The sequence below is a fragment of the Lipotes vexillifer genome, unplaced genomic scaffold (assembly GCF_000442215.2).
Source record: "Lipotes vexillifer unplaced genomic scaffold, Lipotes_vexillifer_v1.1 scaffold863, whole genome shotgun sequence".
Classification (NCBI taxonomy): domain Eukaryota; kingdom Metazoa; phylum Chordata; class Mammalia; order Artiodactyla; family Lipotidae; genus Lipotes; species Lipotes vexillifer.
This window is the reverse complement of record NW_006788168.1, coordinates 557813-571925: the sequence shown is the minus strand read 5'-3', so window position 1 is coordinate 571925 and position 14113 is coordinate 557813. Positions and strand designations below refer to the sequence as shown.

The window sequence follows — 14113 nt, the reverse complement described above, 5'->3', positions numbered from 1 at the left end:
GAATGCCGAACTTGTACGAGGTTTCAGGTAATCTCTCCCTCAAACAGTGCACTCTCAGGAACTGTCACATGTGGTGACTTTAAACCTGGTTTAAGTTAAATGACCAAAAACTACAGAGCTTAGATAAAGGAACTAGGGCTTTAAAGGCTTGACTTGATGACAGGAGATTTAAGTTTTAATAAACTATAGAAGACTGCCATTAAGGGGCTTTTGGTAAAACGACCCTGAGAACCTGGGCCTGGAGGGTACAGGTAGACACGGGGCCATTTTCCACAGTGGCATCTGGGAGCTATCAGCACTGCAGTCCTCAGGAGCTTTCCTTGCAGCACGGCCTGGGTGACTCGACCAGATGGATGTTTCCACCCCCTGACAGCGCTGGGGCCAGTCATGAGCTGGCAGTGAACCTCAGCTCCTTTCTTTGTTGCCGTATAAAGTGGCTGAGTCACAGAGGAGGGGTCAGGCGTCGGGGCCCCGATGAAAGAGCTGTGAGGATTGTCTCACAGAGAATGCATTTTGGAGTGATTCAGGAGGGTACTTTCACATATAACAACTGCTGAAAAAGGAGCTGTTCTTCACCTCTACCTGCTCGACAGTGTTTGCCACTGTGTCCCTGTGACACAGAGGCAGACATGACTCAATATCTCTTCTGGACTGTGGGGTGCACAAGATTGACAGCACTTGAGGGGAGGTGAGAACAAAGCCCAAACCAAACACAGGCATTCAGGACTCTGGAGAACTTCTGACAGGAGAGAGAATGTTAATAGTATTATTCCTGGCTAGGTTCCAAGCCAGAGTACTCCAATAACATGATTCCCTAGGCACAGCCTCTTGCTGGGATGAGAGAGAGGAGAGCCTGGGATTGCAGTAGAATCCATAAAATCTTCACACATAACTGTCAATGACCCAAATCCACATTTACCACTGCCTTCAGCTCTCTTACAAGTAGCAGGGCCTCTCTGAACCTCAGTTTCCTCATCTGTAAAGTGGGGGCAACATCAGTTTCTACTGATTTGGTGTTTTGACAATTAAATGACCTGCTGCATATAAAGGGATGAGCACAGCGCTGGGAAACTAGTGCTCAGAACTCTATTGTCTATTGTTGTTATTATTATCCACCCCTCTAAACACACTTAACTAACTTAAGTGATGTCTCTGGGCGCCAAGAAATACTCTAAGGAATAGATGTCGACAAAGAAAGGAAAGTGGAAGAAGGCAGCGTTGGGTGGGATTAAAAAATCTGGGAGTAGAGGTGAGAAGAAAGAGAAGCACACACACCCACTCTTGTAAAAAATTTAAGTGTCAGCCTAGCTTACTTATCTCAGAGAAATTTTTCTTAACTGACCTTCACTTACCCAATTCTCTCAATTAACATTCTCTCTTCCATCTGTAAAATACACTGATGCATGCTTACTGCACACTAAATCACCCAACTGGTAGACAACTCTCTGGACTCCCACCAGCTGAGTTATGTTCTCACAAAGGGTCAGTTGTGTTTGCTCCTGAACTGGTTTGTGTCAGTTACACTTCTCTGTAATTACATAATTAACAAATGCAAAAAAGAGAGTTGCTGGTTCTAAGAAAACTAGTTTGGATGCTTAGGAACAACTTGATAAAGGTGAGCCCCTAAAAGAACTGTCAGATTAGGTATGGGTAAGAATTTGTAAGACTGTAAAAGAGAAAGAAAAATCTAGAAGGATTCTGCAGTGTTTCGTAAATGTCTTTTAAGATGGCATATGCACCATTTATAGTGAATCTCTAACAAACTTTTCACATAGTCAACTACTACTGCTTCTCATAACCACAGGGAAAACTTCCACAGTTTTGATAAACTTAACAGCTAACAATTATTGAGTATTTATTCTACACAAGACACTTGCTGAGGTCTTCATATACACTTGAATAGTAAAATAATGAATCAATACAATATGCTATGACAAATATTTTGGAAGTCTGCTTAAAAAATTGGTTCTATTTTGGCTACTGTCAACTTTTAGAATGTAAATTTTGATGCACAGTTAAACAATATGAAACAGCAATCATTTCTACCTCTGAGCCCATCAACTCTCCCATCATAGGAACAGAATCAAACATGGCTATTCTCCCCACGGCAATAGCCACAGCTAGGAGGCACTCAGCTGTCCCTTCACAGTACAAAGCAACGTTAGCAGAACAAGAATCAGACGTAGAACATTTCTCCTGAATTGCAGGGTATTACAATGCCTGAAACCACAGGTTTCAGCAAATCTGAGGAACATACCATATGGTGAGAACTGTCATATAATTTGAAAGTCAACAGTTTAGAATCTCTCAGGTCAGGAAAAGTTCTTGTCCATATAGAGACCCAGATACGCCACCACTAGACTGATTTTTATTTTTGGTATGAAGATTTATAGAAAAACAGGTTTATGAAAAATATTCTCCTGCTAGGAAGAAAAGCAAAACCAAGGTTACTGGAAGTCATTGTTATTTAACCAACACGACACATTTTAGACAGTGATAAAAAATGTATTGATTTATTATCAAGAAGCCCTTAAATGAAATTAGTAGTGAGTTAAACATTTTAAAAAGGCCTATTATCTGTTATGATGCTCTCAAGTTTATCAGTATTCACTATAATAACATTATAATCCTAAATGTTGATCTATGGGTTTTTTTTTTTTTGGTGGCCTCTCACTGTCGTGGCCTCTCCCATTGCAGAGCACAGGCTCCGGACGCGCAGAGCACAGGCTCCGGACACGCAGGCTCAGCGGCCATGGCTCACGGGCCCAGCCGCTCCGCGGCATGTGGGATCCTCCTGGACCGGGGCACGAACCCATGTCCCCCGCATCGGCAGGCGGACTCTCAACCACTGCGCCACCAGGGAAGCCCCTGATCTATGTTTATGTGTATATGGGCTTGGGGAGAGGCAACAGATTTATGTAGAAATCCCATGCTGTGGGCGCCTAATTTTGCAGGTTACTTCTGCTTTTTCTTAGCCCTGGCACAAGGGTTTTTGCTTAAATATTCAGAATTATGCGCAGACTCGCTAACCAAAAGGTGGTAATAAGAGATAATATATTTAAATTGTGAAATGTCTCAAAGCATGATTCAAAGCAATTCAAATGGCTTAACAAACAAGCCTTTGATCTGACTCTGAAAAGTCCACTGCAACAGCTGTGTGGCCAGCATAAAATGTCTGATTCATGTTTAATCTGAGAGCTGGAAGAGATCTGAGATCATTCTAGGCTATATATCCTCCTTCCACAGATGAAGAAACAGACATCCGCAAAGTTTAGCAGTCTGTGGCAAAACCAGGTCTCATAAATACCAGCACACACAATGCATTTTTCTCTCCAAAGGACTGATGCTACTATCCTTACTACTGCTACAACGTGACAGTGATAAAGATGATGATAAATATTTCTTAAATTTATTTATTTTTGGCTGCTTTGGGTCTTTGTTGCTGCGTGCGGGCTTTCTCTAGTTGCGGCGAGCAGGGGCTACCCATCACTGCGGGGCGTGGGCTTCTCATTGCAGTGGCTTCTCTTGCTGCGGAGCACGGGCTCTAGAGTGCAGGCTCAGTAGCTGTGGCACGCGCGCTCAGTAGTTGTGGCTCCCGGGCTCTAGAGCGCAGGCTCAGTAGTTGTGGCGCAGGGGCTTAGTTGCTCCACGGCATGTGGGATCTTCCCGGACCAGGGCTTGAACCCATGTCCCATGCATTGGCAGGCGGATTCTCAACCACTGCGCTACCAGGGAAGCCCTGATGATAAATATTAAGTGAGCATTTCCTGTGGTTTAAGTACTTTACATGAATAGGTCATTTAGTCCTCAAATCAACCCTATGAGATCAGAACTATCATCAGCCTTATTTAACCTAAGAGGAAACAAAACTCACCCGACCTTACATAGATAAAAGGTGGGGGAGGCAGCACTGGAACCCAGGCAGTTCGATTTAAAAGTCCACATGCTTCCACCACTCCACCCAACCCAATGCAGTGCCATTATACCTACTATAGAATTATGGGTTTCTAAATCAGTCTGAGAGTGGACGCTCTTGCTTGCTATAGCTTTTAATGAGTAGAGTAACATAAAACATAATTGAGAATTTAACATTTGACACACCCCATGAAACTGAGAGCCTCTCTTTGCTCTTTCAATCCATGCGCTCATCTGTCTCTCTCCCCTCTCCCTCCTCCTCTCTGCCCCCCAAGTTTTGAGAGCTGCCTCAAGAGCTGTGATTCAGTATCAATGATGCCATTATTCATGGAGTCTGACAAATAGGTCAGTTTCAGGAACTATGTGCTTCCCCTTCTCCGTTTCTTCTATGTCCCATCAGAGAATGAATGCTTCTATCTTCATGTTTCTATTCACAATTAAGAAGGAATTGCTTTTTTTTTTTAATTAAAGAGAAGGGAGGGCTTCCCTGGTGGCGCAGTGGTTGGGAGTCCGCCTGCCGATGCGGGGGGCGCGGGGTCGTGCCCCGGTCCGGGAGGATCCCGCGTGCCGCGGAGCGGCTGGGCCCGTGGGCCATGGCTGCTGGGCCTGCGCGTCCGGAGCCTGTGCTCCGCGGCGGGGGAGGCCACGGCAGTGAGAGGCCCCCGGACCGCAAAAAAAAAAAAAAAAAAAAAAGAGAAGGGAAATCAAACTATACTCCAATATAAAATAAAATTTAAATTTAAAAAAAGAGAAAGGAAATCATATTAGTATAGAAACCAATTGACTAATCTACTAGTAATATATTCACTAGGCAAATTATTTACGAGTGCAAAAAACCCTGAAAGAATAGTAAGCAAGAATTTTACTTTTTGCTGAGGTGGTCACAGAATCTGTACAATAATGGGGATACCTAAAGAGTAAGAAACTGTCTCCTCACATTTTGTAAATAGACTCTGCTCCACCGACCAAGAGAATCCTATTTCAGGGTTAATACCAGAAACATGGTATTAGATGTGATCATGCAAGCTAAAATTTAGTAAAGTTTAAGCTATCAAAATGTTTAAAAATCATTTTTATCTTTTAAAATACTACGGCACATACTGTTTGTAATGAAGAGCTACAGAAATCTTGAGTTTCACATTTAATTTTATCATCTGTACTTAATAAAATTATCTCTAGTTAAAAAAAAAAGTTTGTCCTACATTCAGAGGTATGAGTGATACACTGCAGAAAGCTAGAATGGTCTCTATGGGCAGTAATGGAGGATGTGATTGTAGAGATACGGAAAAGAAAGAGAAAAACAATCTTCCTGAAGCATTATTTTAACCCCATTACTCCAACAGCCCCTCCCCTATTTTTCACCATATCATCTACATTTCTTAGTCTAGCTTTTAAACTTTCTTATTATCTGGCCTCACTTAACATGTACAAGTAGGTCTCCCACTGATTCCCCCCCCCAAAATGCATCTTTTGCTCAGGCCAGTGTTATACACCATGCTCACTCCCCCTTCTTTATTCTCACTTACAGAAAAGCCAAACAAAGTATCATTTATGGGCACCTTCCACTGGTCAGCTCATTAAGTTACCTACTGAACCCTTATAACAACATGTAAGATAGGTATTATCACTGCCATGTTTCCCATTTTACAGAAAAGAAACTGTAACTCAGAGAGATTAAATTGTCTAAGAGAACCAAAGCAAGCTTCCTGAGACTTAAACCCAGGGTGGAGTTCAGAGTCCGTGTGCTTTCCTTGACACTGTATTGCTTCCTCTCGTCTGGATGCCCTCCATACTGCCCCGTGGCTAAATCTATGCTAAACTTTTATGTCCAGTTTCAGTCCTATCTCCTCTATGATGGGACTTCCCAGGCAACTTCAGTCTTTCCACATTTTGCCTCTCCTTGGGTTTTCTATAGTACTTAAAACCTGTAAAATTTAGAGTTTAAATACTATCTCAAAATGTTTACTGTTGTTTGTCATGCATTCTTCTGCTTTCCAACTTAGGTTATAATTTCTCAAGGGCTTCCTAGGCTGCACACATAGTAGAAGTTTCATGAATACTTAAGGAACTATTCTGAGACTTTCTGGCTTCCTAGGTTAAATAGGAAGAAACACTGGGCTGGAGCATAGAACGGGTGGTGGGGAGTCAGGGAGCCGAGGGTGGGGAAGGTAGACGGGGTTATAAAATAAAGGATCTTAAATGTCATCCAAAGAGTACAGATTTTGATCTATAAGGGATGAGGAGTCCTCTGAAGTATTTGACAATTGCGTAAGAGTTGTACAGATACAGGGAGCTGTATCTGACTATATCCTGAATAATATCAACTGAACAGAGTGAGAGATTGGACTTTGTATAGCCATGGCATTTGTCCTCATCTGGTTCTGTCACAGTATGAAGTGTTTTACTTTTGTTTATTTAAATCCAAAAGCACACACCCAGCACAAAATTATACTGTGCTAACAGTCAAGGCCGACTCTCCTAGACTCTGTAGAATTTATTGTATAGACTCCCAAAGGACTGATAAAAAGACAAATTAATTACAACCAATATGAAGAACTATTTACTCACATTAATAAAATACATTTGCTGAAGTTGCAGGAATGATGTTTGGAAAAAAGCCTAATTTACCCAATGTGAGCAATGGAAGGAATTTTCCTAGTTCCAGCCATTAACTTTTGAAAAAATTATACATCAAATAATTTCTCAACAGATTTGCTTTATGCGGCAAGGAAAAGGCTATCAATAAACAAAATTTCCTATAAGCAAGTAACTTCTTTTACCCTCTAATCTTTTAAGATCTACATCCTCTTCATCACCCCCTCACTGTTTTTCTTCCTTCCTTCCTTCCTTCCTTCCTTCCTTTTCTTTCAATATTTCTTTCTCTCTTTCTTTCTTTCATAAATGGGAAAGTCATTCACCTGACATTCTTATAAGTAGAAATAAGGAGAAAACACTCATTAAGATTGTATATCTAAGAAAAAGGGGTCACAGTCAGAAGGGAAGGAACAAAGACTTCCTCCACTAAAACAAATGCTTCCCTCTTGAGCTAAAGTAATTTTAACTCCTAGGAAAGGTGAAGATTCACCTATGATCACAAATAAAATTAGTAGTCTTCTGTATTTAATGGAGTAGGGATAAAATGCCTCAAGGAAGGAACAACAGCAAAATGTGGGGCCTTGAGGCAATGTTTCCCTGAGGAATGCACAGTTTTAGTTCATATCACCACTGACTACTTTAGAACACGCAGGATGCGAGGGGGCCCTGGAAACCAACAGCATCTGTGCTTTGCTTGCTTAAGCGGAGCAGTGCCTTCCCTCAAAGTTAGAGGCAAGGAAAGGCACGGCACATTAAACCTCCTCTTCGTGTAAGAACCACAACAGCTTCCACTGACGGCTTGAGGTGGTTCCTCGTTATCTCTAATCCTTGGAACACCTCTGAGGACACTTCATAACCCCCTTACAGGTAAAGAACCTGAAGCTTAATGAGTTTGGGAAAAAACCTGTCCGAGGCTTCTCAGCAAGTAAATGGCTGAACCAGATCCTAAAACCGAATCTTACTGACTTCAAAGCCCACGTGCCAGAATTGGAAAGAATGAGTGCGAATTTTATGGGAAAAACAGAGCTCCAGAATAATTAAAGAAAACAGACATAACGGAAGAAGAGGCCAGAGGCCCAACCGTCAAGTGCAGAGAGAGAGCCAACTTACCAGCATATTTTGTAGTGTTAGATTCATCCATGGACCAAAAGCAATAATCAAACGCAAATACCTGAATGAAAGAACAAAACATTAAACTTAAAAATTAATTAACTTCCATGAGTAAATCAGACTGAAAAAAAATTCACTGATGAAGATGAGGGTGCCTGCTACTGTCTTATTAAAAAAAAAAACAAAAAAGCGAAAAAACACCATAGGTTTGATGCTTTATTAACCCTGAAGTTTCTTTCAGACTAAACTGATGGTTATTTTCTTGTATTAGACTAAGTTGCATATAGAAATTGCTACTTATCCATAATTCAAACAAGGAGACATCTTAGCCAAATTTTTTTAAATGATACATTTAGTGAGAAAGAATAATGGCTTCTCTCCCAAGTCTATGGTTCCAGCATCTGCTGAAACTCTCCAGCCAGACCTTCCATGGCTTCACAAAAAACACTAAAGTGATCAACTTTCATTTAAACCAGTTCCTTCTAACTTTCCATGATGCTACCATTTCTAGCATAGCCAAAACTTTGTCAAAACTCCCCACGTTCCCGGAAATCTTGGACTCCCAGTCTTGGGCCAAGTATTGTTAATAAATCAATCATTCGGGGGCTTCCCTGGTGGCGCAGTGGTTGAGAATCCACCTGCCAATGCAGGGAACACGGGTTCGTGCCCCGGTCCAGGAAGATCCCACATGCCGCGGAGCGGCTGGGCCCGTGAGCCATGGCCGCTGAGCCTGCGCGTCCGGAGCCTGTGCCCCGCAACGGGAGAGGCCACAACAGTGAGCGGCCCCCCTCCACAAAAAAAAAAAAAAAAAAAAAAAAAAAAAAATTGAATAAGATTTAAAAAGAACATCAATAATTAACTCTTGCATGCTTTAGTTCTCTGCAGTAGTTACTGAATGCCTGCTATGTGCTAGGAATGGCTGATGCTGCCTCCATAAGGACACAAATCTAATCAATGTTTTCCAAGCATGTGACCACCACTCATGTTCCAGCCATCATTAGCAAATGCGTCGGGCAACGTTCCCCAAAGTGCGCACCAAGGAACAGCAGCTTCATGAGACAGTCCATGAAATAAAGATTACATCATCCAGAAATGGTAGATATTTTACCCTGCTTAAGATCTTCTATGCAATTCTCAATATTAAAGTCTCTGAAAAGTCCTCCAGCAAATAAACCCTTCCGTACCTTGAAGTTGCTAAGTACAATTCCACCTCTGTCATTTTCTTTATTTCCACCCTTCAGAATGCTTCATACTCCTTAAGGCCCAGTTCAATATATTTTTCTTCCAGGAAGTATTCCTTGGTTAAACCAAAAGGGATTTGCTTTCTCTTCTCTGAACTCTCACAACACTGTTTAATTCTTTTTTGGTGTGACTCCTATCTCAATTATTTTATTTCTCACTTATCATGTATATGATGTGTGCCTATGTTTTATCTCCCCTGGTAGACAAAGATCCTTAAAAGCAGGAACCATACCTAATTCATATTTGTATCCTGCAATGTCCATAGTAGTTGCTTTGTAATTATTTATTAAATGATTACTGTCATTGAGAACTTGCAAGAAAGAAGGGACTTTCCACATCATCAAAAGACTAAATTATGCTCTGAATAGTTTCAGCACTACATGTACTTTGATGCTTTTAAAACTGATTCAGGTACACACACAACTTACATCATCAATGTCAAATCCGAATTCAGTTTTGTTATTTATACAAACATTCACTCTGGTCTTATGACAACCAAGGTTAAAACGAACAGCTATGAAACAATAGTTTCAGCCAACAGAGTGTGAAATATTTACTGCATTCAAGGGCTCTTCCAAAGACTTGAGAGACCACACAGGCGTAATCCAGTTAATCTTCCTGCCTCAAGGCAGGACTGAACTTCCAACACTTCTGAGAGATGAAGATCTCTCTTGTTTTTAAACATTTCCAGAAAAGGAGATTCTACAACCTCCCTTTAATGGCATCTTATAACACTTAACTTTCAATCCCAGGACATTTTCCTTTCCTTTTGACCTAAATCAACTTTCCTTACTTTAAATGGCCAACAGAGGCTACTTTCCAATTTCGAGGTATGTTCATTGTTTCCCTCTAAAGTCTCAATGAACTCCTCTTAGTAGTTGCTACATACAGTGAAATAATAATTTATTTCCTGTATGTTAATTTTTCATACCTACCTAAAACTTGTATTTAACAGCTTGCTATTTTGCATACAAGGTTAGAAAGCTAGAGATTTACATTCACAGTAATGTTACTTGAAATAAAATGAAATCCACCCCAAAACTGGGGGGTCTACCCTTAGTAATAATCATTCCAAATTCTGTGCCAACTTTCATTTCTAACAGACGGTTAATAGTCTAAAGTTGTTTTTGCTCATAAAAAGGAAGATAACAATTTTTCATTTATGCATTCACCCTCCCAAATTCAGACAAATGTTAAAACACTGCAGAGGAGAAAGGGCCCTGATAGTACTGGCAGACATAATTGTTCTTTTCTTGCCAAAAACTGGCCTCTCCCTGAACTGAATTATGTCTCGAATTTCAAAACCTTTGATCACAAGCATTTTAGAATGGTCATCTCCCTCAAACCAGTCATGGAGTACAGGTTATGCTTTTACTCAACATTTATCAGTAAGAAAGGTGAAGGCCAGAAATCTGAAGGATTTCCCTAAAAACTCAAAGCAACTGAAAAGATTCTTGTTATCATTTTTTTATTTAATGCAGGTTACCAGTGATCCCCCCTCCCCCTATGAAATTCCACAGCACTCTATAGCTCCCGTGGCACTAGTTCACATGTGCTCCTGTTTTATGGCTTAGTTCAACTGGTGTGGGTCTCACCTCCACTCAAAGGTGAACCCGTTGGGGGCAGGGGCTTTGTCTCATGCTAGTGCCTGGGTCGGTACCTCATATAGAGCAGCCACTGTATGTAATATTTTTTCAATAAATAAACATAATACCAGGAGAAGAAGTTGGAATGCAGATAAGAACACGGAATGAACATGATAAACTGTTACGAAGACGCAGAAGTTCAAACTGCAAGACAGATTTTTAGTGTTGCATTACTTTCAGATGCACATTTTCGGGGAACTTGATTCCTTCAAGGGTCAAATACAGTTTTGGTCACTAGATGAGTCCTCTTCAGCACCATCATTGCAGGGTTCATGTGGATAAATAAGAATGGCCACATCAAGTATAATTTGTAGTTTGCACAGAATTAGAACAATTATCTGTTGCTAGAATAATTATTTGGTATGACTGTTATGAAAACAGTGTTAAAGATGTTTAAAATCATTTCTTTGTCCTAGGTAGCCCAATCATTTCCCTTGCAATCTTCTTAGTGCTATAAACAAACTAGTATTCACAAACTATTATCTTTCTTTTCGTGGCTAAAAATTTAATTATAATTTAATCACAAAGATTTGTAACAAAAGAGGACATCATTTTCTTATTTTCTAATACAAAATGATTGACATTTCAAAAGAGATAACAAAACCATTTTCTTGAGTTATTCTTTAGAAACTATAACCACTTCAAATAATTTTCTTCAAAGACAGCACATTATACTAGAGAAATATATTTACTCAAGAATTCTAATTTCATTAGAATTCCTAAATGTTTACTTCACCTATTCATTATGAAGTCACTAGTATCTTAATTAGACTATGGCAGACGGGGGACTTCTTTTTTTTTTCTTTACACATCTTTATTGGAGTATCATTGCTTTACAATGGTGTGTTAGTTTCTGCTGTATAACAAAGTGAATCAGCTATACATATACTCTTGCGTCACTCTCCCCCCTCCCTATCCCACCCCTCTGGGGGTCACAAAGCACTGAGCTGATCTCCCTGTGCTATGCGAATGCTTCCCACTAGCTATCTATTTTACACTTGGTAGTACATATAAGTCCATGCCACTCTCTCACTTCGTCCCAGCTTACACTTGCGCCTCCCCGTGTCCTCAAATCCATTCTCTACGTCTGCATCTTTATTCCTGTCCTGGCCCTAGGTTCATCAGAACCATTTTGGTTTTTTTAGATTCCAATTATATGTGTTACGATACGGTATTTGTTTTTCTCTTTCTGACTTACTTCACTCTGTATGACAGACTGTAGGTCCATCCACCTCACTACAAAGAACTCAATTTCGTTTCTTTCTATGGCTGAGTAATATTCCATTGTATATATGTGCCACATCTTCTTTATCCATTTATCTGTGGATGGACACTTAGGTTGCTTCCATGTCCTGGCTATCGTAAATAGAGCTGCAGTGAACATTGTGGTACATGACTCCTTTTGAATTATGGTTTTCTCAGGGTATATGCCCAGTAGTGGGATTGCTGGGTCGTATGGTAGTTCTATTTTCACTAAGGGACCTCCATACTGCTCTCCACAGTGGCTGTATCAATTTACATTCCCACCAACAGTGCAAGAGGGTTGCCTTTTCTCCACACCCTCTCCAATTTTTATTGTTCGTAGATTCCTTGATGATGGACATTCTGACTGGTGTGAGGAGAGACTGTAGCTTTGATTTGCACTTCTCTAATGATTAGCGATGTTGAGGATTCTTTCATGTGTGTCTGTTGGCAGTCTGTATATCTTCTTGGGAGAAATGTCTATTTAGGTCTGCTGCCCATTTTTGGATTGTTTGTTTTTTTGAGCTGCATGAGCTGCTTGTAAATTTTGGAGATTAATCCTTTGTCAGTTGCTTCATTTGCAAATATTTTCTCCCATTCTGAGGGTTGTCTTTTCGTCTTGTTTATGTTTTCCTTTGTTGTGCAAAAGCTTTTAAGTTTCATTAGGTCTCATTTGTTGATATTTGTTATTTCCATTTCTCTAGGAGGTGTGTCAGAAAGGATCTTGCTGTGATTTATGTCATAGAATGTTCTGCCTATGTTTTCCTCTAAGAGTTTTATAGTGTCTGGCCTTACATTTAGATCTTTAATCCATTTTGACTTTATTTTTGTGTATGGTGTTAGGGAGTGTTCTAATTTCATTCTTTTACATGTAGCTATCCAGTTTTCCCAGCACCACTTATTGAAGAGGCTGTCTTTTCTCCGCTGTATATTCTTGCCTCCTTTATCAAAAATAAGGTGACCATATGTCCGTGGGTTTATCTCTGTGCTTTCTATCCTGTTCCACTGATCTATCTTTCTGTTTTTGTGCCAGTACCAGACTGTCTTGATTATTGTAGCTTTGTAGTATAGTCTGAAGTCAGGGAGCCTGATTCCTCCAGCTCCATTTTTCTTTCTCAAGATTGCTTTGGCTATTTGGGTCTTTTGTGCCTCTAAACAAATTGTGGAATTTTTTGTTCTAGTTCTGCGAAAAATGCCATTCATAGTTTGATAGGGATTGCATTGAATCTGTATACTGCTTTGGGTAGTATAGTCATTTTCATAATGTTGATTCTTCCAATCCAAGAACATGGTATATTTCTCTATCCATTTGTATCATCTTTAATTGCTTTCATTAGTGTCTTATAGTTTTCTACATACAAGTCTTTTGTCTCCTTAGGTAGGTTTATTCTTAGGCATTTTATTCTTTTGCTGAAGTGGTAAATAGCAGTGTTTCCTTAATTTCTCTTTCAGATTTTTCATCATTAGTGTATAGGAATGCCAGAGATTTCTGTGCATTAATTTTGTATCCTGCTACTTTACCAAATTCATTGATTAGCTCTAGTAGTTTCCTGGTAGAGCCTTTAGGATTCTCTACATATACAATTATGTCATCTGCAAACAGTGATAGCTTTACTGCTTCTTTTCCGACTTGGATTCCTTTTATTTCTTTTCCTTCTCTGACTGCTGTGGCTAAAACTTGCAAAACCATGTGGAATAACAGTGGGGAGAGTGGGCAACCTTGTCTTACTCCTGATCTCAGTGGAAATGGTTTCAGTTTTTCACCATTGAGAACGATGTTGGCTGTGGGTTTGTCATATATGGCCTTTATTATGTTGAGGTAGGTTCCCTCTATGCCTATTTTCTGGAGGGTGTTTATCATTAATGGGTGTTGAATTTTGTTGAAAGCTTTTTCTGCATCCATTCAGATAATCATGTGGTTTTTATCCTTCAATCTGGTAATATGGTGTATCACATTGATTGATTTGCATATATTGAAGAATCCTTGCATTCCTGGGATAAACCACACTTGATCATGGTGTAGGATCCTTTTAACATGCTGTTGGATTCTGTTTGCTAGTACTTTGTTGAGGAATTTTGCATCTATGCTCATCAGTGATATTGGCCCGTAGTTTTCTTTCTTTGTGACATCTTTGTCTGGTTTTGGTATCAGGGGGATGCTGATCTCGTAGAATGAGTTGGGGAGTGTTCCTCCCTCTGCTATATTTTGGAAGAGTTTGAGAAGGATAGGTGTTAGCTCTTCTCTAAATGTTTGATAGAATTTGCCTGTGAAGCCATCTGGTCCTGGGCTTTTGTTTGTTGGAAGATTTTTAATCACAGTTTCAATTTCAGTGCTTGTGATTGGTCTGTTCATATTTTCTATT

The 14113-nt window shown here is 40.1% G+C and overlaps 1 protein-coding gene across 1 annotated transcript in view; it reads right to left on the bottom strand.

The window, feature by feature from the left end:
• The window catches only part of KIF13A (kinesin family member 13A), a 216818-nt gene that overhangs the window by 93076 nt on the left and 109629 nt on the right, over nt 1–14113 (bottom strand). The window contains exon 3 of the mRNA XM_007461260.1: nt 7621–7681. Within this exon, the coding sequence (XP_007461322.1) occupies nt 7621–7681 (61 nt within the window). The remainder of the gene's footprint in view (nt 1–7620; nt 7682–14113) is intronic.